Raw genomic sequence first — 23,628 nt, 5'->3', positions numbered from 1 at the left:
CTTAAAATGTTACCCAATCCTCTACTTTTTCTGGCTTTCCTTAACACAAGAACATAAATGATGGTTCTCATATTGAAATTTTAATATGTTGCTGTGGCTTGAACATTCTTTTAAAGTTCCAAGAGGCAAAAACCCTGTCTGTTTTGCTATTATATCCCCATATCTTCAACATTTTTTAGCATATAGGAAGTTCTGAATTGATACTCAATAAATAAATTCCACTGTGAATTACTGTCACAGCCTAAGTTGCCTCTTTGTTTTTATTGAAGGCATGGCTATGTTGCTGAAAACAGCATACTTTAAATGGGAACATGAGATGTATTATTTCCATAACTCAGATCCAACTTGCTTTTGACAGCAGCAAATTTAACTGAAACATATTCTTTATGGATGATAGGAGAAAAGAGACATCTAGTGGATGGACTGAGACTCAAAATTCAAAAACCACATCTGCCTCTCTCTCCATCTTTTGTTAGAAGTCCCTGAAAAAAAATAAGTTGTCTTCTTTGTCAAAGGGGTCAAAGACAAGTAGTCACTTCAATTTCAAGAATACTGAAATGCTAATGCCTGAATAAAAAGTCTTCTACTTGGGAGTTTAAGAAGTCACTTCCTTATCCTTGGGGGGGGGGGGGGTACTTAAAACCATTTTATTCATGCTTCAAGTGCCCTAAAGAATAATGTCCATAAAGTTGTAACTTTCCATTTATAAAGGTGAAGAAGGAGAAACAGGTAGAAAAATAACGTACTGTTCAAATAACTTTTGAGATATATTAGTGGCAGGTGAATCCACAAACATACAATTTAAATGTACCCAAATGTGAAATCATTAGCAGATCCTTGATCTTGGGTTTATGAAAACATAATAAACATATAAGGGCAGAACCACTTTTCAATGGACCACCTTGAAAAGGATGAATTTTTAAAAGACTATATGTAGCTATAAATGGATATGTAGAATTTTAATTTCTTCCAAAAGTGATCTATTTTAAAAACAGGTATTGGAGCACCTGCGTGGCTCAGTCATTTCCAAGTCCATCTCTTGATTTCGGCTCAGGTCATGATCTCTCAGTTTATGTGTTAGAGCCCTGTGTTGGCCTCTGCACTGACAGTGCATAGCCTGATTGGGATTCTCTCTCTCCCTCTCTCCTTGCCCTTCCCTGGCTCATGCATGTGCGCACTCTCCCAAAATAAATAAACAATAACAACAAAAATAGGTTATCATCCCGCCTGTATCCCGCCTGTATTAATTACTGGGCTAAAACCGTGGTAGGATCAGAAACACCATTTCCACAAATCTTTTTCAATCCAGATAACTTTATTCAACAAATATTTGAGCACTTGCCACATGCCAAGAATGTATTTCATAACACTATCACAAAGTTCACTTTTATTTGTAGACTAAAAATGCTTTACCAGTCTTTAAAACCAGTTCAGGTACTTTCTAATTCATAAAAATCCAATTATGTCACTGGCAAGTTTCACTTTCAGTATGAGATCTGCAAATAGGTACATAAATTTAGCCAATTTGGAGAGACAGTGCCAAAATGTGCAAGAGCTTAAATACGCCTAGACTGGGACAGCTTAATATCCCAATGGTTGTTCTACATACAGAGAGGTCTCTTTCTTTTCGTTCTCTTTTTAAAGAGTTCATTTCCTCATAACATCCAATTCAGTCTCCAACAGACTTGCTGAGTTTTAGGCTCTTGTTATTAACTGAGCACTTCAGCCTGGTAACTAAGGACATCATGCATGACTTGGTAGACGTATTTAAGGTCATTTGATACCTCCCTCTCATGAGCAGCATCTAGCACGAAAAGGTATCACCTCTCTCAATTAAATGGGTCACAGAGGCTAAGCAATATTGCCAAATAAATCTTGTGAATATTTAATAAACAATACGCTATTCGGTATAAATATAACAGAAAAAGAATCATTAGAAGTCCTATTCTGTCCCTAACTATGTGGTCTTTGCCAAGTCACTTACAATGGTAAAATGTGATTTGGACTAGACCAAACTCTGAAAATTCCACGTTACTGATGTTAGTTATTTGCATATGTGATCTCAACCTTAACTGCATCCATTTTTAAGTTTTTCAGTCCATGTGTGAGGACAGCACACATCCTCCAATACTTTTATCCACTATTTCCAATTTGCTTACAGCCACAACACATTCACCCCTCCCCACAATCACTAATTGTTACTCAGGCCCTTTCTTCCATACCTAAAATATTTTCCCTACCTACTCTATCTACCAAAATCTTCCTCATCATTCAAGGTCTTGGGAAAGAGAAATCAGTCTATTCTAATAGAACTGCTCTGTAGTCACCTTGTAAAGGTACATGATATCCCAACTAAGCATTATTGCACCAAAACATACATCTCATATTTTCTTATTGCCCCACCCTCTGAACAGTGGATTCTTAAGAATTTGTTTGTGAAAGACACCATGTACTCTCAATAAAAGAAAGGATGTACTCCCAATTCCAGTATCAACTTTCTAATAAGCCTGCAAGAAAGATTAACAGTCTACTGTACCAATGATTCTTATTCATTGAAAATGGAGGAGATTTTAAGTCATCTTCTCTAAACTGTCTCAGAATGGGATTTGGATCAGAGGGAATCAAAACTGATCAACAAAAGCCACAGCGAGAAATTAGTAGGGTTTCTAGTGCTGATGTTCAATGGCACAAAACATTTCAAGGCATTTCATTTAGCATTGTACAATGCTCAGATTTAGAGTGTACAATCATTTACACTACGGAGATCTAAAAATTACAAAAAACCTAGTTAAAGAACTACTGAAGATTCACTTCAGAAAATTTATGATCATTTAATTAATCCTCCACTGTTTTACATAGAATTATCACAGTTTAAGATAAAAACTAGTGGAAAAGAAAATGTAATTATTGTTTTACTTTATTGATAAATCTGGATATTTTTAAAGGACCAAAAATTGTGTACACAAGTAATTCAAAGCTTTCATTTCAAAATGAAAAATGGATTTTATTCATGCATCTAGCCATCTATCAAACACATTTACTGAACTACTACTATGTGCCAGGTAATATGTAAGGCACTAGAAATACCAAATGAATATGACTGATCTTATTGTGTAATTACTTTCTTCAACTATTGTTGGATGTAACATTTTTCATTATTTTGAGTAAGAATTTTAGGCACACATAAAAGACTAATTTTAAACCACAGACACACGTTGTAACATAACTTAGTTACAGAGTTGTAACTCTGTACTTAGCAGAGTTTTTTTCCCTCAAAACAACCACCACAACCACCATCATCTATGCGAAGAAGAATTCTGAGCTTCATAAGACATTTTTGAAACTTCACTCCTCTGTGAATGAGTTCACTACACTAGCTTTTGAGCTCAGAACAGAATGTTTTATTCATCATCAAGCACAGTGACTGAATCATGGTATATACTCAAGAAATACCTCTGGGATTGAAGGCCCAAAACTTGATGCCTTCATACAACACGGGCAGTATAAATGAGTTGTAGTGTTTGAATAATAGTGAAACCATTTCAATTCAGCACCTTAGTTTTAGTGTAATGTATAAAAGTCACCAAAAGTGACAGACCACTAGAAAGCAATAAGGATAAATCATTTGCAAAATCAAAATAACAAAACAAAATTTTTCTAATTTTTAATTTTCTCAGTTTTTTCTTTCAGGTTTTTTTTCCAGTTGCCATTTTTTTCTAAGTCACGCATTCATCTCTATTTTTGTACCTTCTTTTTTTCTTTTTACTGCTGCTGCATACATGGGAGCAATGTTAATACAATTCTGAATTCGAATAGGTGTTACTGAATTTCAGCTTCCAACTTCTAAATACATCAGTTACACTGGGTTATGGCATAGAAAATACCAGGAACAACCACAGATTTTAATTTATTTTTGTTAAGATTCTATCAAGACCAAGCACATTGTAATGAAGGTTCTGGTATGCTGAAAAACAAATACTGAAGAGGGATGAGCAGTATTGAAGAGTCATCAACAGTGACTAGAAATCCCTTTTCACTCAAGTCTCCAGACCCTCCAGCAGATCTAAAATTCTTAAGATAAGCTTAGATATGATACGGACCTAATTACAAAAACAAAGTATTTATTTTCAGGATTTGCTGTGGAAAGTTCGCCAGAACTTCTCGTTGACAACTCTGCCTGTGACCATGTATACTGGCTACGTGCTACTACGGTGAATATGTTCTACAGCACAGAGTAGAAGGTTTTACCCCAAGAGTTTGTACATATTTGGTTTGCATGTATTTTAGGTAATACATTTAGGGACATTAAGCTATATTGGGAATCTAGGTGCTAACAGCTAAAGAGATTGCAGAGGGCTCTCAGAGGCACTCAGGCATGGTGCTGATGAATTACATCTGGCAGTTAGAGGGGCAGAGGAGTCAAAGCAGTGCTGGTAGGAAAAGCAGAAATACATGGGACTTGATCACTGACAGATTAGTCCGATATTTAGTGGAACAACAACACTCTTTACAATACCACAAATACCTTTTGATACTACAAATAATTTCATCAATAATATTACAAAGTACTCTGGTACCATCTTTATGGTTATCTGAATGAAGGAGGTTTCTATTTATATAGATATATCTTCTAGGGCTTCTCTGCAGAAATTAAGTAGAGAATAAAGAACATAATAGCTTATTATCCCTATATATATTATTATTTCTGAAGATATTTCTACAAATAACTGCAAGGACAGTTATATCCACTTGTTCAAGTAGCTTTGAAAGCAAACTACTGGTGGACTTGATAGACAACTGCTGTATCTGCTATCAAAAAGCAAGACAATCAGAAGAAGGTGGTTACTTGTAGTATATGCCATGTACTAATGTGTAAGGATCAGGCTGAAAAACCCGGCTTCCTGAAGAGTAGGCAAGTTAGATAACCGTCATCTATTTTATTTCTGTCCATTAATATTTCCCAATCGAGCAATGCCCTGCCTACTAAAAAGGAGACATTAGAATACACCCTTACTAACACAAATAAACCAATTCTCACAACTCATAAAAACTGCACTGTTAATCCAGATACCATACCACCCTCATATGTAAATTAAGGTCTAGAAAGTTCAAGGAATTTATCTAAGATTACACAAATATATCTTCTATGTTTTAACAATAACAACAAAAAATCGAAGTCGAAGGAGTTGTATCATCAATTTGTAGAACCAGAATAAAAATTTCAGTCACTGGCCTTAGTCTGGTGTTTTTCCAATGTACCATGCTCATGTAGCTGACATCAAATCAGTGTCACAGATGTGAATTCATCTTGGCCAGCCTCTACACATATACAACCAAACATGCTATAAACTGAAAAATGATACACAGTGATAGGACAGATGTAAAGAAATAAGATGTAAAGAAATAAGCTATCATAACATAGCTCAGTCCTATAAAAGCAGTGCAAAGGGGATATCAGGAAACATAAGAAAGGTTTGAGTCTTCTTGTGTGCCTAAATACATGTAAGTTTAAAGAAAAATTCTTGACCTTCACATTTTTGTATCAAACCGTTGACATCTTTATATGAGTGAGACTGTAATCTGTGGCTTTATAAATGTGATTTGAGCTTACTCATTCACTCTTCAACAATACTAGGTGGAAAAGATATTTAAAGCAATGCTAATGGATCAGGAAGATGAAATCTTTTGATGTTTACCATTTTAGCTCTGTATCAAAAGATCTTTGAAAAAGCAAACGAAGAATAGTGTATGTAGCAAACTCCTATTTGTGTTAACATAAGGGAGCTATACTCCTTTCTATATGCAGAAAATTGCAAGGACATAAAGACATTTCTAACTGTAATGAGAAAGTCAGAAAAGCTGTGGTGGAAAATAAATATACTTTCACTATCTACTCTTTGGTACTGTTTGAATAGTTTTTTTTTTTACATGTTCATGGACTACTTTCAAAAAGATCTTTGATACTCATACTATTACTATTGGAGGGCAACATTTTGTTCTTTACTCCCATATTCAAAGATTCATATAAAATGATTAATTTAAGTATCCAGCTTCACTGTAAATAAAACCTAAAGTTTACTCCCCAATTCTATCTTTATAGTAAATACAAACAACAAAGACACTTTAACTGCTCTTTAACTTTTAGACAGAAGTATACTAATCCTATGTGTTATTCTCATGGATAATGAAGTTTAAGTGTTCACTGACATTGATGCTGACGTTTTAAAAAGCCTATAAAACATTTTCCATTTTATTCTTCTATAAATAACTGGTAAAATTTCAAGTTCACAAGATATTTTCTGCCATACACATTAGAGAGATTTCAATGAATCCCACTATTCCAACAGAAACAGAAATCATATAAGATACATAAACACAAAGTAGAATGACACTGCTCCTAAAAAAAAAAAAAAAACCATTAGAAAAGGTAATTCAGTTTTAATTTATTTTATCACTTTTTCTTCATGATCCAGATATTTTAAAATGCAAAGAAAATTAACTTTCCATGATATGTCAGGGACTGGCACTAAAAAAATATTCAGACTGCAAATGAGTTATACAAATGAAAATATCAAATGGAGATCCAGTTATCAAAATGAAAGCACTCAACATATTAAAATTTCACAATTATTTGTTCAGAGCACATAAAAAAGTCAGCTTGCTAACCAACTGTTGTGATTTTAAAGAACTATTGCAGAGGTTTGAAGAAAATAGATTAGTTAACTTATAAAGAGATTAAAGAGCTTGAAACAAGTATTAAAAAGAAATCTGTGCCTTTATTAGAATGGTGTTAGGCTTTAAATATACCAATTTTGGTAATCAAATTATTCATTTTTAATAAGAAATGACACTACAGAACTGCATTACTGGTCCAACAATCTTGTCTTTACTTTTCCTTTAAAGCAAGAAACAGAATTCGAGTAATCAGAAAGCACTAGCAGGCATCAGTTAATCCAAGATACTAGCTTCTTAGTTCCAAAAGCACTTGCAAAGAAAACCACTGTGGGGGTACAGGGGGGTGGAAGCCATTTGTAATAACTGGAATCCCATAAGTGTGTGTATGCGCCAAGTCTCATGAGGCTTTTTTAATTTATCCTTTACTTGGTCACTTGTTTTTCCTCAAATACTAGTTTTTCTTTGACTTTTTTTTCCTCAAAGTATAAAAAGTATGAAATATAAACAAGCTCTTGCATTGCACACTTAGAAGTGCACAACTCAAGCATTATAGAGCTATCTACATACCGATAAATCCCATCGAATCTTGGATAATTCAATAATATACAAAATATCAGGGCACAGAAAGAACTAAAACCCACTTCTTTTTGTTACACATAAGATTCAAATATTCAGTCTAAAGAAAAACACATAATTATTTTGGCTCTCCTCTACATTCGCATGTTGATATACTTATTAAAATATCCTGTATAATTATGTTTGGTCTTCTTACTCCAAGTCAGGTTTAAAACCTCAAAACCAGCCATCCAGACAAAACAGGTAATCAGAAAGATTATTTCTTCCCCACCTCCCTAACCCCAATAATTATGAAATCAATTTTACGACATGACTCCAAACACTGGATTGTGACGACAAATGCTAGGTCCAATTTCTTCGTAATCCTTTTTGGTGTGGCACACTTGGTAGAACTCAGGCTGAAAACAAAAACATGTATTTTACAAAGGTCAAAAACGTACCACCTTTCAATATGCTTAAAAGAGATCTGTGTGGTGCCTTGTGGTTAAGTGTCCGACTTTGGCTCAGGTCATGATCTCGCTGTCCGTGAGTTCAAGTCCCGTGTCAGGCTCTGTGCTGACAGCCTGGAGCCTGTTTCAGATTCTGGGTCTTCCTCTCTCTCTGCCCCTCCCCTGCCCATGCTCAAGCTCTCTCTCAAAAATAAACATTGAAAAAAATTTTTTTAATAAAATAGACTTGTTAAATCTAAAATTTTTATTAGCCCACCTCCATATGTGAACAAAGCTTAAAATTTCTAGCAACTGTGACAACATCAGTTGTAATTCTTTATCAGAAATGAAAAGTAGCATTAAACAACACATGTCCTAACACACATCTCCCCCTACCTTAGCATGATTTTGAAATTCTGAAGACTGGAAGGTGGATTCTCAAAAGCCCAGACTATTCTGCTGAGGCTTTCCCCCATTGTAATCTAAAAGAGCAGCATTAAATCTAAAATATAGGTAAACTCCTAGTAGTCATATACAAAAACTTCTAGATCAACTTGCTTTCCTTACTCAAGGTATAGACAGAGTCTCTCTCTCTCTGTTAACTCCTTTCTCAAAGGGCACACTTACAAACTCAAATAGGTTATATGGCACAAATGAAGATGACTAAAATTAAGGAATAGTATGTACCTCTTCATTTTAAATGGTTTTAAAAATCCAAGCATGTATGATATTCAGTAATTCAGATTAAAGCTTCTTCATTTTATTTAATACTCTGTGCTACAGGATAAAGCACCAATATTTAATAGACTAATGATGTTAAATTATCTTTTGAAGGGATTTTAAGATGTTTTGGTTTGGGGAGAGAGCTCTTAGAACAATTCCTTCCACTAAGTTTTGAACGTCATATTTCCTATGCAATGATCTTAATGCTTTTAAATATCTACACAGAAAAAACAATGACCTTCTGATATCTGTATTATCACAAGGTTAAAAGAATTTTCCCTACAGATAAATTTTAACACCATAAATGCTCATTCTAAAAAAATGTCTAGCGAGCAAAAAATAAAATCCAAAGGACTTCTACTTTTTAAAATACTATATATATATACACACACACATATATATGTGTGTGTGTGTGTATATATATATATATATATATATATATATATATATAGTATGTCTATATAGAGAGAGACATCCGATTTTAAAACCTGCTCATGCAATATACAAATACAATTTAAAGAAATTTCCTTCGTTCTTCTGAACTGTGTAAGTCCTGGGGTGCTTGTGTGGCTCAGTCGGTTAAGCATCTGACTCTTGATACCGGCTCATGGTCTGTGAGATGGAGACCTGTGTCCAGCCCTGCGCTGACAGCAGGGAGGCTATGTGGGATTCTCTCTCTCTCCTTCTCTGCCTGTCTGCCCCTCCTCCACTTGCACACACACTCTCAATCTCTCAAAATAAATACTAAACGTTAGAAAATATTTTTAATTATGTCAGTACTGGTGAATTCTCCCATCTGAAAAATCACATTTTAAATGTAAGCTTTATCTCACCGTGGAAGCCAGCATCGATCCTCCAAACCAAACTGCGTATCGCTGCATGTGGTGTGTAATGACTTGTACATCAATAGGTTTTGGCTAAAAATGAAACAGCAAGAGCAGTTCGAGAAATAAATTCAAGTAACGATTTCTGTATTATGTAAATTTAAATGTATATAGACTAAAATATAATGTTTCAGATATTCAAAAATAATACTCTAAGAGGATGCACATAAAGCAAAAGAAAACACGACAGAAACAAATTAAGCTAATTTTTAAAAGAAAAAAAAACAACCACTCTGAAGTGGCGAAAGCGACTAACCCAATTGTGAACACAGTATTATGACTGCGCCTTCTGGCTTAAGATAAAAATTAACTGTTGAATTCCAGTTAATATATTTCTCACAATAGTATGGATTAACAATTCTGAAAGTACTATATACATATTCCAGATTCGAGCAAAAACATAAATATATTGTAGGTAACGGAAGCCAAGATTCTCACTGTCAGAAAACACAACATTACAAATATGGAAGAGAAGAAGGCTAGATTGAACTTCTGGTATTCTGGAACTGGCAGTATCGGTATGCATTCAGAGTTTTAAATTTATATAGATACAAAACTAGATATAGATTGTGTGTGTGTGCATGCGCGCAAGCGAACGCACGCACGTACACACAAACACATCCTAGTTCTGTACACCAAGGCCTGAAGTGGTGACCCTCAGTAACAATAAACATAACTAGTATCCACAACTTGGTTGCTTAATAGCATTTTGCACAAAAAGGAACAGAAAGGAAGAGAAGAACCTGAATTATTCTGCTGTGTCAAGGAGTAACAAAGCACCAAAAGAATACTAGAGATGCATCAAAAGGACAAAAAGCCATCTGTAAGGGCTCCTACTGGCCAAATCTGAGAAATCTGAGCATCAAAATTAAAGATATTAATAGTAATAATGATATGTTGATATTATATCACAATGATATTAAATTATATAATAAGAGAAATCAGGTTTTCACAGAGGTATTACTGAATGAATGAATGAAAGAATGAATAAATGAATGAGAAGGAAAAACTCTTCCTTACAGTAAAATGAGACTTAAAAAACACAGATGGAATGACTAGAATGTACAGAATACCAGCTGGCAACTACCACAACGATAACTATTTCAGAAAAGAAAAATGGATGTTAAAACCAGGGCTGAAAGTTTGATAAAAACCAGGATAGCTGCATAGTCTGAAACTATCTTTCCATAATATTCTTATTAAATATAAAGAAAAATAACTTCACAGAGAAACCTAACAAACACAACTTCATTAACCAACTGATCAAAATTAACATCTGGGACAACTTATACCATGTGTTCAGTGATACAATGCACTAAAAAGGATACAACATCATTTCTGTGGTATTACTGCCAAAAGTACCTGATCTGAACCTAACTTATCATGAGGAAATATCCCCAATTGACAATCCCAAATTGAGAAACATCCTGCAAAATAAATGGCCTGTATTCTTCAAAAACGTTAAGGTTAAAAAAGACAAATAAGACTGAGTACTTGTTCCAGATTGAAAGGACATAATAATTATTTCAAACATGTGATTCTGGATTGGGTTCTAGACCAGAAGTTTTTTCTTTTGCTATAAAGGACAATAATGGAAGAACTGTTGAAACCTGAATCGGGTCTATAACTAAATTATATATTATATCAAGCTTACTTGTGTGATTTTTACAACTGTAATGTATTGTTTGGGAACATACACTAAAACATTTAGGGGTGATGGACCATTATATTTCCAACTCACTCTCAATTCAGAAAAATGTGTGTATATATGCATATGTACATATATTTATAGGTATAGAATAAAGCAAATATAAAATGCTAACATTTGGGGAATCTAGGTGAACGATTTATCGGAATTCCTTCCACTAAGTTTTGTAACTTTTCTCTAAGTATGAAATTATTTCAAAATAAAAAATTTACAAACTTACAGGTCATAAAAAATGGCTTATTTTGTTGCTGTTAAAACTATTTTAGTTGCCATTAAAAATTACAGATTGAAAGGGAATAAAGCCAGATTTAGATATAGATATATAAAAATGTTATGAAAGTCCATAAAAATATCATATAAAAGAAAAAGAGAGGCAGAGTCCTCCAGTAAACATTATTTTTTACTGTATCATTAGTGTCAATACAGTTGACATCACTGAGGGGAAAAAATATCTCATTTCTTATTTTGAATGTACGAGCAACCTAAAAATGTTAAATTTTTACTTTATTAAAATACTACACTCAAAAATAGCATTTCTATTTTCATTTCATGTCTCTGAGTCATTACAAACTAAACAACTACTTAAACATATTTTATTCTGCAGTCCAAGGGACAGGTCTAAGATAACCAAAATTTAGGGGGTGAAAACAGCTGTCATGCAATTTCTAAACAAGCAGCAAACTCTAGAGGATTGTGTTTTACTTTTAAGTAATTTTAAATGATTAGTAATCTCAGATGAAGCCCTCATTCTTAATAATTTCCCAAGTTGAATAAAATGTATTTTTACTTAGCAACATATCCTCTAAATCAATGTTTTGTATCAATAGTCTACAATGAATAAGGATGAAACATAACATTTACTGAAAATCTGTCTCATGAATATAGAAAGCTGACATCTGAAAATTTAAAATTAATTTTGATTTTGACAGTGAACCCAAAATCCAGGACATGCAAAAGAAAAGTTATTTCTGCCACCAGTGTGATTTTACACTATGAGCTGCTATGGGGGATAGGGGTGGGTAGGGTCAGTCTGTATAAGCAGGCTTGACCCCACAACATCAGCTTCTCTCTCATCTCAGCTTTATTGTACTACTATTGGAGAATTTAAAATTGTGTAGATTCCCTAAGGAATATTATCCCTGGAGTATGCAAGATATCTGTTCTATATAATATGTTATCCGTGAGAGAGGTATGAAAAAATGTTGCTTACACTGACTAAGAATACTTTCCAGAAATGTAGGTATAAAAATGACCAAGAATATCATGGACATGAATGTGTAATATTAACCACTTTCCATTAGAATGCCTGATAGAGGCCTCTTATTTTCCTAAATTAAAGCAAAAATTGGCAGACATTTCCCATCACCATTATAAGAATCAAGAAAGCCCCTACCCTCCCACCAATAACTGAGAAAACCAACCTTCAATCTGCCACCACTCAATTCCTCACTTAGTTTCAGCCTGGCATCTACAGTTCTTTTCAAATCTCTTTGTAAGCGACGTCCAAAGTCCCTGAACATGGTTGAACCTCCAGAGAGGACAATATTCTACATTGGTGGAGAAAAATAAATAAGTATTGACTTTTATTTAAAAGGAAAAAGAACATTTTTAAAGACATAAGAAACAATACTAAAATCCTATCAGAGCCTTTTGAAGAGAGGTTTTTTAATTTAATATTCAAGAACAGACCAGAAATTTAAGAAGTTTTTAAAAGTATGGCCTTGAACAGTAATTTTGCTCTAAATACTGACCTTGTAGAGAGGACGTCTGACATCAATAGGGCAATTCTGAATTACTTCATCTACAACTTCTGAGATAGGTTGAGTAAAGTCTGGATTAGCAAACTGAAAAGTAAAGGTGGATATACGATAGAGATTAGGTTAGTACTGACTTAAATATCACAATAAAAAAGCATGTTTTCAGTTCAAAAACAAAAGAATTTTTATAAATCATAAATTCTGGTCTCTAATTCAAAACTAAAGACACTGAAATCAGAGATTTCAGAAGTCAAATTGTAATAATGATGATATACACCATTTCACAACCATCAGAACAGTAAAAATGTAAAGCTGCACATACACTATGAACTGATAAAAATCTGTGGACACGCACATGAGCAGAGCTGCAAAAATCTGAATTGAATGACACATTTATAGTTGAAGGCAAACAAGGAAATGCTCAGTCTTCTCATTTCACCTTTTATACTATAAGTGGCCTTTTCACGATGTATGTAGTGTCACAGTTTCCACATTTTTGTGGGTGATTTTGCTGTTTAAAAGGGTCTCCAACCACAGTAGTGGCAAAGTGCTATCTACTATTCCTAAGCTTGAGAAGGCTGTGACGTGTGTTATGGAGAAAATACAGTGTTGGTAAGCTTCATTCAAGCATGAGTTACAGGGCTGTTGGCCGTGGGCTCAATGCTAATGATGGAAAATATATAATAAAACAAGGTTATATGTTCAGTTGACAAAAAATGTAACCTAAAGCTCACAGGACCTAACCTTGTATTTCCCCTACGAACAATGATTTTAGTTTTCACTAATTCGATGTTCACAGCAACTTTATAGAGCATCTACTGTGAATAATGAGAATAAACTGTGTATTTATATGATGATATACCACAAACTATTTCCAAATAGCTGACACTCAAAAGCAAAACTCAATTTTTAAGAAGCTAACTTCAAAAAAATTTGAATGATTACATATATGTAAATCTTTTAAAAATGTTTATTTTGGGGGTGCCCGAGTGGCTCAGTCAGTTGAGCAACCAACTTCAGCTCAGGTCATGATCTCACAGTTCCTGAATTCGAGCCCCACATTGGGCTCTGGATTGAGAGCACAGAGCCTGCTTGGGATTCTCTCTCTCCCCATCTCTCTGCCCCTCCCCTGCTCATGCTCTCTCTCTCAAAAATAAACATAAAAAAAAAATTTTTTTTTAATATATGTTTTTGTGAATACATGCACAGTTAAAAAACATGAACTGGATATACACTAAATTTATGACAACCACCCTCAGGAGAAAAAGCAAGGATGGAAACCAAACAGAGAAAGGAAAAGGTCTGAGGAAGGGAAGGTACTCTTTTTGTAATACTTTATTTCTTAAAATCTCAGTATGATAAATATGAGTATTAGTATGTATTTATTTAGAATGGAAGGTACATGTATTAGGCAACACTTTTCAAAATTGTTTTAACAGATTGGTTAGATTGGTAGGTTTGAGATGGAAAGCAGCCTAACAATTTAAATCATGGAAATAAGAAGGAGATTAAAAATAGTAAATTTTTAAAAACTTAATTTTTATATACAGCAGGCCTTATACAAGGAGAAATAGTATTAGGGAAGGCTTTCTTCCCCATCATGTATTTTTATATGCATGCCTGTGGCCCTCCAAAACATGCTGTATGTATATTTCTAGATTTCCTCAGAGGAACTACAAAACGTAACAGTTTTTTTTTTTTTCTTTAAGATTTTGAGAGAAAGAGAAAACGGGTGAAAGCTGGAGGAAGGGAGGGGGAGAAGGCGGAGGGACAGAGGGGAGAGGGGGAGGGAGAATCTTAAGCAGTCTCTATGTTCAGCACTGAGCTACATACGGGCCTCAATCTCATGATCTTGGGATCATTACCTAAGCCAAAATCAAGAGACAGATGCTCAACCATCTGAACCACCCTAGCACCCATAAAATAGTTTTTGAATACTAGATCTCAGAATTCAACTTGTATTTTTTTTTTAATTTTTTTTTTTTTCAACGTTTTTTATTTATTTTTGGGACAGAGAGACAGAGCATGAACGGGGGAGGGGCAGAGAGAGAGGGAGACACAGAATCGGAAGCAGGCTCCAGGCTCCGAGCCATCAGCCCAGAGCCTGACGCGGGGCTCGAACTCACGGACCGCGAGATCGTGACCTGGCTGAAGTCGGACGCTTAACCGACTGCGCCACCCAGGCGCCCCTCAACTTGTATTTTGAAACAAAGACCTCATTTTACTAAAACTTTTCAAAAATATATGTATGTGGCCATTCTTTAAAATTGGAGAGGAAATGCTAGATGGGGTTTTTCCTAGTTAAAAATAAAAGGTCAAAAGTTAGCCTAATTTGTCAAAATAAACAAGTATATTTCACTAAAATGAATAAAATTTAAAGTACTGTCCAGAAAATGAGTTGCCAACCACGTTTCTTGGCCTCTCATTTTTCACATTAGGTTGTCTAATGGGAGAGACAACATTCCTTTGTTCAATAAACTGATTCTAGAACTTGACTGATAACTCTTATGCATTTGTCAATTTTTTCCAGTTTTTAAATTTAGTTTTAAGTTATTGAGAGTTTGGGCATATAATGAAAAGAGATTTAATGTTACTTAAATGATGAAGCATAATGATACAAAATATTTTACTTTAGATAAAGTAAAATATCACTAGCAAAGATTCTACTGACTTCTATTATCATAGTAAAAAAAACAAATGGTAGTCAACATCTATCTATTTAAAGCATACCCTAACAGGGGTATAGAATTCCTAGGAATAATGAATAGCTACAAGTGGGTAGAGAAATGGGGCTCATACTGAGGCTTGAAAACCCAAACTACAGACTATTTGTTCCATCTGTTAGAGTTAATCCATATTGCATCCTGTGGGAAAATGGGAGAATATAACTCCACTCAGCTGGCTCTGTATGCCATTTACAGTCAATCTTAGTTTATGGGCAAGGAATGGCTCAGTTCACAATTAACTGGAATGAGTAACAGAATTGGAATCCTGAAAATTTCATTCTGTGATGTGTATAACCACTCTCTAAGCTTTAGACTATGAAATCTCTAAGGAAACTTCAATTCTCAAAACACGCTTTTATGATCCCATAATGATACCTTCAACCTGAGAACCTGTCATGAGATTTAATCCTCAAAATGTGGAGAACATTAACAATCCGATAGAATATATGGTCTATAGGGGCGCCTGGGTGGCTCAGTCGGTTAAGCGGCCGACTTCGGCTCAGGTCATGATCTCGCAGTCCGTGAGTTCGAGCCCCGCGTCAGGCTCTGTGCTGACCGCTCAGAGCCTGGAGCCTGTTTCAGATTCTGTGTCTCCCTCTCTCTGACCCTCCCCCGTTCATGCTCTGTCTCTCTCTGTCTCAAAAATAAATAAACGTTAAAAAAAAATTAAAAAAAAAAAGAAAAAGAAAATATGGTCTATAATATCTCATCAATTTACTAATACAGAACTTAAAAATTCTATACATTGTCTTTTGTTAGCCATACTCCTTAGTACTTACCTAAACAATACACACACACACACACAAAGGAGCACGCACTCAAGAGATTAACCTTCCCGTAATTCTTTCCCAAACCTTTAAGACAGTTCACCTGCTATAACAAGATCAGAAAAAGGCAGGGATAGGGTCATTCATTCCTGTGCCATGCCCTTCTCATAGCAATTTTTAATCAGGAACATACAAAAGATAGAATTTATACAACCTTTCAATATTCACATACCCTGGACTCACCCATAGATATTCTGATTTAGAAAGAATTGAAGTCTGATTTGAATACATCTTTACAAAAAGCTTGGGGACTATTGTGCTTTATAGAATCCCAGGAGAGAATGTGTAGAATGTATCGAGTGAAGCAGCAAGCAATGAATACTTAGTAATAAATAAATGAAGGAAAAGAGTTAAGAATTAACAATAAATTGTTGCAGGTTATTTAATACTTTAATACTAACAGGCTCAACCTAGGGTCCCTACTAAGCATATTTTTAGGCCTTTGCTTTCCCTTTCAGCAAAAGGATTAGTCCTGCCTCTGTTTTCTGATCGTGTCTTAATACTGCTACAAGTGGCTAACAAGAGAGGAGTATCTTTTCTCTCTTCTGAGAAATTTACAGAAAATACACTCAAAGTAGACAAAGCAGTCAAAATAGCTTTGTCAAAAAAATTTAATTTCCTTTAAAAAAAAAAATCAAAGTGCCAAACCCGTTCCTTCTAAAAACAGCTCAGGTATTTGTGAAGAATTCAGCAATTCGAAAAATAAATATCCTTACTCTTTCATACAGTTTATCATCAGTGTTCAAATTCAGGTACCTACACTTTTATCTAGCCAAAACAAAAACCAGAGTGAATTCTTCAGATGACAAGAGGAACTGTGACACAGAAAAATCTAGAACTACAGAAGACAGAATCTTAAAATTCACTTGGGAAGTGACACAGTTCATATGATACCAAAAAAAAGGGGGGGGGGGGTCTATTCTGGAAAAACATGATGAACTGTACACACATATCTTCTTCTCTCTACTAAAAGCACTAATAAAGAAAAATTATCAAAAAGGCATAATCCCAAATGTATGTAGAGAAGAGAACAGGAAGAAACAGCAACAAAATTTGGCAAACTAGAATCTGGAAGGCAGATGGACAAGACCATGCATTCCCTCCAAAACACTTAGTAAGTCATCAGTAGGGAAAGCCAAGAATAGGGCTGTTTCTATCACCAGCCCACCCCCCCTCCAAAGAACTGGCTGTATGTGTTAGCACTGAAATGGAAGGGCTGACTAAAACCTTACAACACCCAAATATTAGTCTGACCACAATGCCTTATCCTTCAGGGGCTCACTCCTTTGCTCCCAATTTAGAGTTATCTGCAATTCATCATGATCTCCAATCCCTGGCCATACCCCTCATTATCCCTAAGTAAGTCAGGCCTTTCGGATTCAGGCTCTTACACTCCACAAAACTCTGACCTCTGCCTTGTCAAAACACTTTGTTCCTTTTCCACAACTGCCTGGGAGGGAAAACACTGCTCTATGACTCAAAGTTCTGAGTCTCTAACTTTTGTAGTGCCACTCCCCTACTATTAATATAGTCACCCTCTCAATTCAATACAAGTTACTGTTGTCTCCTAGCCCTCAACTTTATATCCATTCCCTTCTCCCAACACAATAGCTTGACTCCCCTTCATGAAAAATAAAACTATGCACTGTGACAATGAACTTCCTAAGCTACCTGCCTACTCCTCTATCCACTCTTCCCAGCTTCACATTTTCCTGTACCCATACATAACACTTTACCTCTACCACTGGGGTAATCCCTCTTAAAGACAAAACAACCTCAGCCTTATTCTTGCAACTGGGCTCTTCTCAGTCCCTCCTTCATCTGGAAAACTGCAATAAACTAACCTGTTTCCAACACCTCTGTTCTAATTCATCCCACACAGTGCAGCCAGAGTGACCTTTCTAACACCGTTCATAAATCTGTGTCATTTGCACTGAAGATTTCTGCACAACTCCAGAATCCAGTAAACTCCATTCTGTAGCATATTAATCCCTCATGAACACCCATCTGGACCCATCTCCTAACTCCCTTCCTTTATACTTCTATTATTTAGCTCTCTCCTCTCCCAGACTTCTACCCAGTCTATCCCCTTTGCCAGAAACATACTCCCCTAACATACCTGCCTGACAAATACCTATTGATCCTTGAAGTCTCAGTTCAACTGTTACCTCATCTAAGAAGTTTCCGTAGTTCGCCCAAGCAGACTTAGATGTTCTTTGTTCCTATCCCCTACCCAGATCCATGCATTTATTAAAGCAACTTTACCTGTTTAGCTATTCATCTCCCTTATTCTCTGAGCTCAATAAAACCAATATAAAATAATTTTTCATCTTTGAATATTCCGTACTTAAACTGAGACCATGAAAACTGTATTCACTTACTATTTGCTAAGAGAATAAACAATATTCAAAAATAACTGTTCTTAATGTCAAATACGCACAAAAAACATTTAATGTAATTCTATTAACAAGTTTTTTATAGAGGCACCTGGGTGGCTCAGTCGGTTAAGCATCCGACTTCAGCTCAAGTCATGATCTCACAGTTCATGAGTTCGAGCCCCATGTCAGGCTCTGTGCTGATGTGACAGCTCAGAGCCTGGAGCCTGCTTCAGATTTTGTGTGTGTGTGTGTGTCTCTCTCTCTCTACCCTTCCCCTGCTCATGCTCTGTCTCTCTCTCTCAAAAATAAAAAAAAAAAATTTTAATAAGTTTCTCATACTAAGTTATTAGAAGAGTTTTTCATTATTAAAAACACACCATTTCATTAATTTAATAAAACCTGTACATTACTAACATTTCACAGAGATAGAAAACTACTTTGTTAATAATATTTTGTTACGATACTTAAAGGTTCTTTGTCTAATGGCCACTTTATATGAGGGCAGTGGCAGTTCTAGAACTTATCCCCAAATATTTTATTTAAATGGTCATAAATTTTAAGGGCTCTTGTCTTTGCATGACCCCACATAAGCCAAATTTTAAAAAGACAAGTTTCAGTTTTCTAAATGCATGAAAACAGTAACTTGTTTAGCCTATTTCAACATAGGCAATTTTTCCTCTTGAAAATGATTAATTCCCTATAGCATTTTAGTATACAAAAGAAAGTTCCTGAGATTAACTCTTTCCTGAATATCTTATAGTTCATTGATAATTTCTGCCAAATTTTTCAAAACAATTCCATCTAAAAAAAAAAAAAAACTTACCTCTGGATGAAAAAAGATTTCAGGTCCCAAGAATCTCTCATAACCAACATCAATAGAAAATTCTTTTTTTGAGATAGCATTGATTCCAGTATATTGCTTAATCCACTTTGATCCATCTGTGTCATACTTGTTAAATTCTTTTACTAAATCTGGGCAGACATAACTATAGCGCTCCTAGAAAAACAAAGAATTGAGTAATTATTTCCTCATTTTAGTAACGGTAAAAAAAAGATGGCATATTTTCAGTAAACAAGAATCAAATGAAACAATACCTTCAGAAAATAAAGAAATTAAGCTGAGGAAAATTTTATGTTACGGTATTATCTGATGTCTAGTACAAATAAAAAGCTCATCTCTCATCTCCTACACATAACTCCTGGCTTCATATATAAATTGAGTAAGATCTGACCAACTAAAGAGACAATCTCTATTATTTTAATGTTATTTCATGAAAATATTCATTTCTGTCATTCAACATTTTATACTGCTTCAGTAATTAATGGAGTTTACATTCAAGAGAGAAGAAAACATAAAATACATAATAACCAGAGAATAAATAATAGTTGAAATAACCACACAAATTAATATAGATACTTAATCCTTAATACCTATCTGAAACAAAACTGAATATGGTCTAAGCAAATGAGCAAAAGAAAAATGACTGAAAATAAAAACTATTCTTTTTTACTATATCACCTACAATGCTAAATTGTTGCATATCTGATTATATGCGCTAAGTAAAAGTTTTTATCAAAACTGCAATTCAAAAATGTTATGGGTTATAACATTCTGTTTGCAACTTATGGGTTCCTGAATCCAAGTCTCAGGGTTTTTTTGTTTTTGTTTTTGTTTTTTTTTAAGAAAAACACACAGGGGTGCCTTGGGTGGCTCAGTCAGTTAAGTATCCGACTCTTGATTTCAGCTCAGGTCATGATCTCACAAATCCTGAGTTCGAGCCCCACATCAGGCTCTGTGCTGACAGCATGGAACCTGGTTGGGAGACTCTGTCTCCCTCTGTCTCTGTTCATCCCCACTCATGCGTGTTCTCTCTCTCTCTCTCAAAAAAAAAAAAAAAAAAAAAAAAAGGATTAAAACAAAACAAAAAAGCCACACATTTCATACAGTTTTGCACATGAAGAATTCTAATCTGCAATAGCTACAACTATTATTACTAATAACCAAAAGACATAAAAGGAAAAAGTACTGAAAAACAAAGGACAATTTGATTATGTTACTGTAGGTCTTCTTTCTCCAAACCTTGGAAGTAGGAATTACATGGAAATAATAAGTTTTAAAAGACATTCACACTGAGCATTAGTATTCTCTAGATTTAAATCATTGGTGCTCTTATCATTTTTTTAAATTCCAGACTTCCCGAAGATGCTATAGCAGTAATGTTCATATTAATTTTTTACACATTTAATTTCGATGCCACCATTGGCGTCTTTTGGCAGCCATTTAGTAATTTAGTAATTTTAGCCATTTAGTAATTAGGAACAGTAAATTCATTTTCATTCCTGACCTTTGACGAGTGGCAGAAACCCTATAATCATGCAGATAGGCAATAAATAGTTATTTCTGCTGGGGCAGTTTTACTTTCACATACTGAAAACATAGGAGAAATCCACGGAAATTTGTTTAGGTATGCTGGCAAGTGAGAAATTTAAAAAGCAATGCTAAATATTTTGATAGTTTACATAAAGCACTGATAGACTTATGTAAGACACATATTATAACACCTTACATAGCCTTTACACGTTTCTATTTGCCATATCACTGGAGCCAAACCTATATTCTATAGACAAATGAAACAATTACATTAAAAAAAAATTTTTGCAACAGAAAACTCTTAGGATTAAAATAAAGAATTCAGTGAAGAAACTAAGATACGAGGACTCTGAAGTGAACTAATGAGTTTTACTATGGGGAATAATCACAAAATGTATGCTAAAGTCAAATGTTCTTGACTCAAATGTGAAATGTGGAGACAACAGGCACAAGGCTGATAATTCCCCAAAATTTCCTTACAAGAAATACAGAGAAAACATATACATAATTAAGAGTAATGATTTGCAAAGGGTTTTTTAAGTACTATTCTTCATCTAATAGTTTCTCATGTTAACACTGTAAATTTGACTTTAATTTTTAAATGAATTACACACTCCTCATTATTTTGTACCTTTACTGCCTTAGCAGTTTCCAAGGATTGTTCTGGAGGGATTCCTACTTCTCGGTCTCTCAGCAACTGCTGAATAAAATATGTTATATCTCGTCCTGCGATTGGAATGTGCTTAATACAGCTGCCAATCACATACCCTTCGGCCTAGATGAAAAAAAAAGTCTCAAGTTTACTTTCAATGATTTCAAGATTAATATAACACAAATAACCATTATAATAAGACTAGGTTCTCAAGTTAGTGTATTTATATTCTCAAGTACTGCTTTATCCCAGGAGAATTCTTCTAGTCTTTATTCCTCAAGTGTATTCCTCACAATACTATATTACATAATTTATAGTACTGTACAGATATTATGAACAAGAATGGTCAGCAACTCAGAACTGTTCTTTTAAGAACTCTTGGTAAGAGTTTATAACCAAGACTGAAATGACTGAACAGCACAAACAACGAATTTCAGAAGTATTAAATGTTTTGATATTAGACCAGATAGAAAATTATTTTTAAAACCTTTTATATTATCAGTGAACAGTTTAGACAACATTGTAGGAAATTTATAGTCTACAAACTATCTTTTTTCCTACTGAAGTAGGTACCAATTTCACAAGGCTGAGGCATTCTATGCATCATCATAATGCCAAAAAATTAAGTTCCATACAATGAATCCAAATTTTCTGATAGGAGTCAGAGGTACAAAGAATAATGTAGCAATATTAAATTTAATTAACAAAGAATATTAGGGATGTCCTCATCTGGGCACGGCAGAGTATTAGTGATTGGATTTATCCTCTCACCTTAAAGAAAAAACAGGACAAATTATATGAAATAAAGGTTTACAGACAGTGAATGAACAACAGGCAGAGTAGGGCAGTGTTCCCCATGAGAAGAGAAAACAAACAAGATGAATGCTATGAACATCCCATCTCATTGCCTAGAAAAGTGCCCACACAGCAGTAACAGGAGGGAGAACCCAAGCAGAGCCAGAGTCTCATTAAGTTGAGGATACGGAATTTCGATTGCAGGAAGGTCAAGACGGCTACAGTTTGCAAGTCAAACTATTGAAGTGGAAAGAGCTGCACTGACACAGCTTTGGAGATGTGAAAAGTAACACGTAAGCTGACTAATAATCACCACATTCATGTTAGGAAACCATCAAGACCAAAGAAAGAACCTTCTAGAAAGGAGGGGACAAAATAATCCCCAAAGCTCTTGCATAACTGGGAATAGTCTACATTCCCATTAATCAGAGTTTAAAGATCTCAAACACAGGGCATTGAGTAGAGTCCACAGAAGGGTATTTCTTCAAGAGTGAGGATAGAGTAGAACCAGACAAAAGACTGTTCTGGACTTGCTCAATAACACTTAAAAGGAGCTCCTAAAAGGATCAAAATGATTCCTAGTAACTTAATTGGGTTCCAGGAAAGAAATTTCAAAATATTTTAAAAAGCCCCCAAAACCCAGGACACAACAATGTAAATATACGGTACCTAATGAAAAATTATAATCAAGCAAGGAAAGAGGAAAATACAACCCTGACTGGGAGAATCATCAAAAGAGAAAGCAACAGAAATACAAAAGATAATAGCATTGATAGACAAAAACACTGAAACAACTATATATTCCACATGAACAAGAAGATCAATGGAAATATGAGTGAGAGAGAAAGGGAAGATAAAAAAGACCCAAGGAGAACTTTTATGATGAAAAATAAAATATCTGAAATAAAAAATATTCTAGGGGCACCTGGGTGGCTCAAGTTGGTTAAGCATCCTACTTCAGCTTAGGTAATGATCTCATGGTTGGTGAGCATGAGCCCCACATCAGGCTCTTTCCTAACAGCTCAAAGCCTGGATCCTGCTTCGGATTCTGTGTGTGTGTGTGTGTGTGTGTGTGTGTGTGTGTGTACAGACACACAGGGAAGACCATGTACAGATAAATGGAGAAAA

The 23,628-nt window shown here is 34.8% G+C and overlaps 1 protein-coding gene across 1 annotated transcript in view; it reads right to left on the bottom strand.

The window, feature by feature from the left end:
* Positions 1–6,423: 6,423 nt before the first annotated feature.
* The window catches only part of ACTR3 (actin related protein 3), a 65,664-nt gene continuing 48,459 nt past the window's right edge, over positions 6,424–23,628 (bottom strand). Inside the window, exons 7-12 of the mRNA XM_058715476.1 lie at positions 21,685–21,828; positions 19,506–19,679; positions 12,746–12,838; positions 12,416–12,541; positions 9,236–9,319; positions 6,424–7,649 (exon numbers count right to left, since the gene is read on the bottom strand). Of these exons, the coding sequence (XP_058571459.1) occupies positions 7,554–7,649; positions 9,236–9,319; positions 12,416–12,541; positions 12,746–12,838; positions 19,506–19,679; positions 21,685–21,828 (717 nt within the window). The 3' untranslated portion in view covers positions 6,424–7,553. The remainder of the gene's footprint in view (positions 7,650–9,235; positions 9,320–12,415; positions 12,542–12,745; positions 12,839–19,505; positions 19,680–21,684; positions 21,829–23,628) is intronic.

The sequence above is a fragment of the Neofelis nebulosa genome, chromosome 2 (genome assembly GCF_028018385.1).
Source record: "Neofelis nebulosa isolate mNeoNeb1 chromosome 2, mNeoNeb1.pri, whole genome shotgun sequence".
Lineage (NCBI taxonomy): Eukaryota > Metazoa > Chordata > Mammalia > Carnivora > Felidae > Neofelis > Neofelis nebulosa.
Note: the sequence above shows the minus strand (reverse complement) of the source record. Positions and strands in the feature narration are given on the sequence as shown.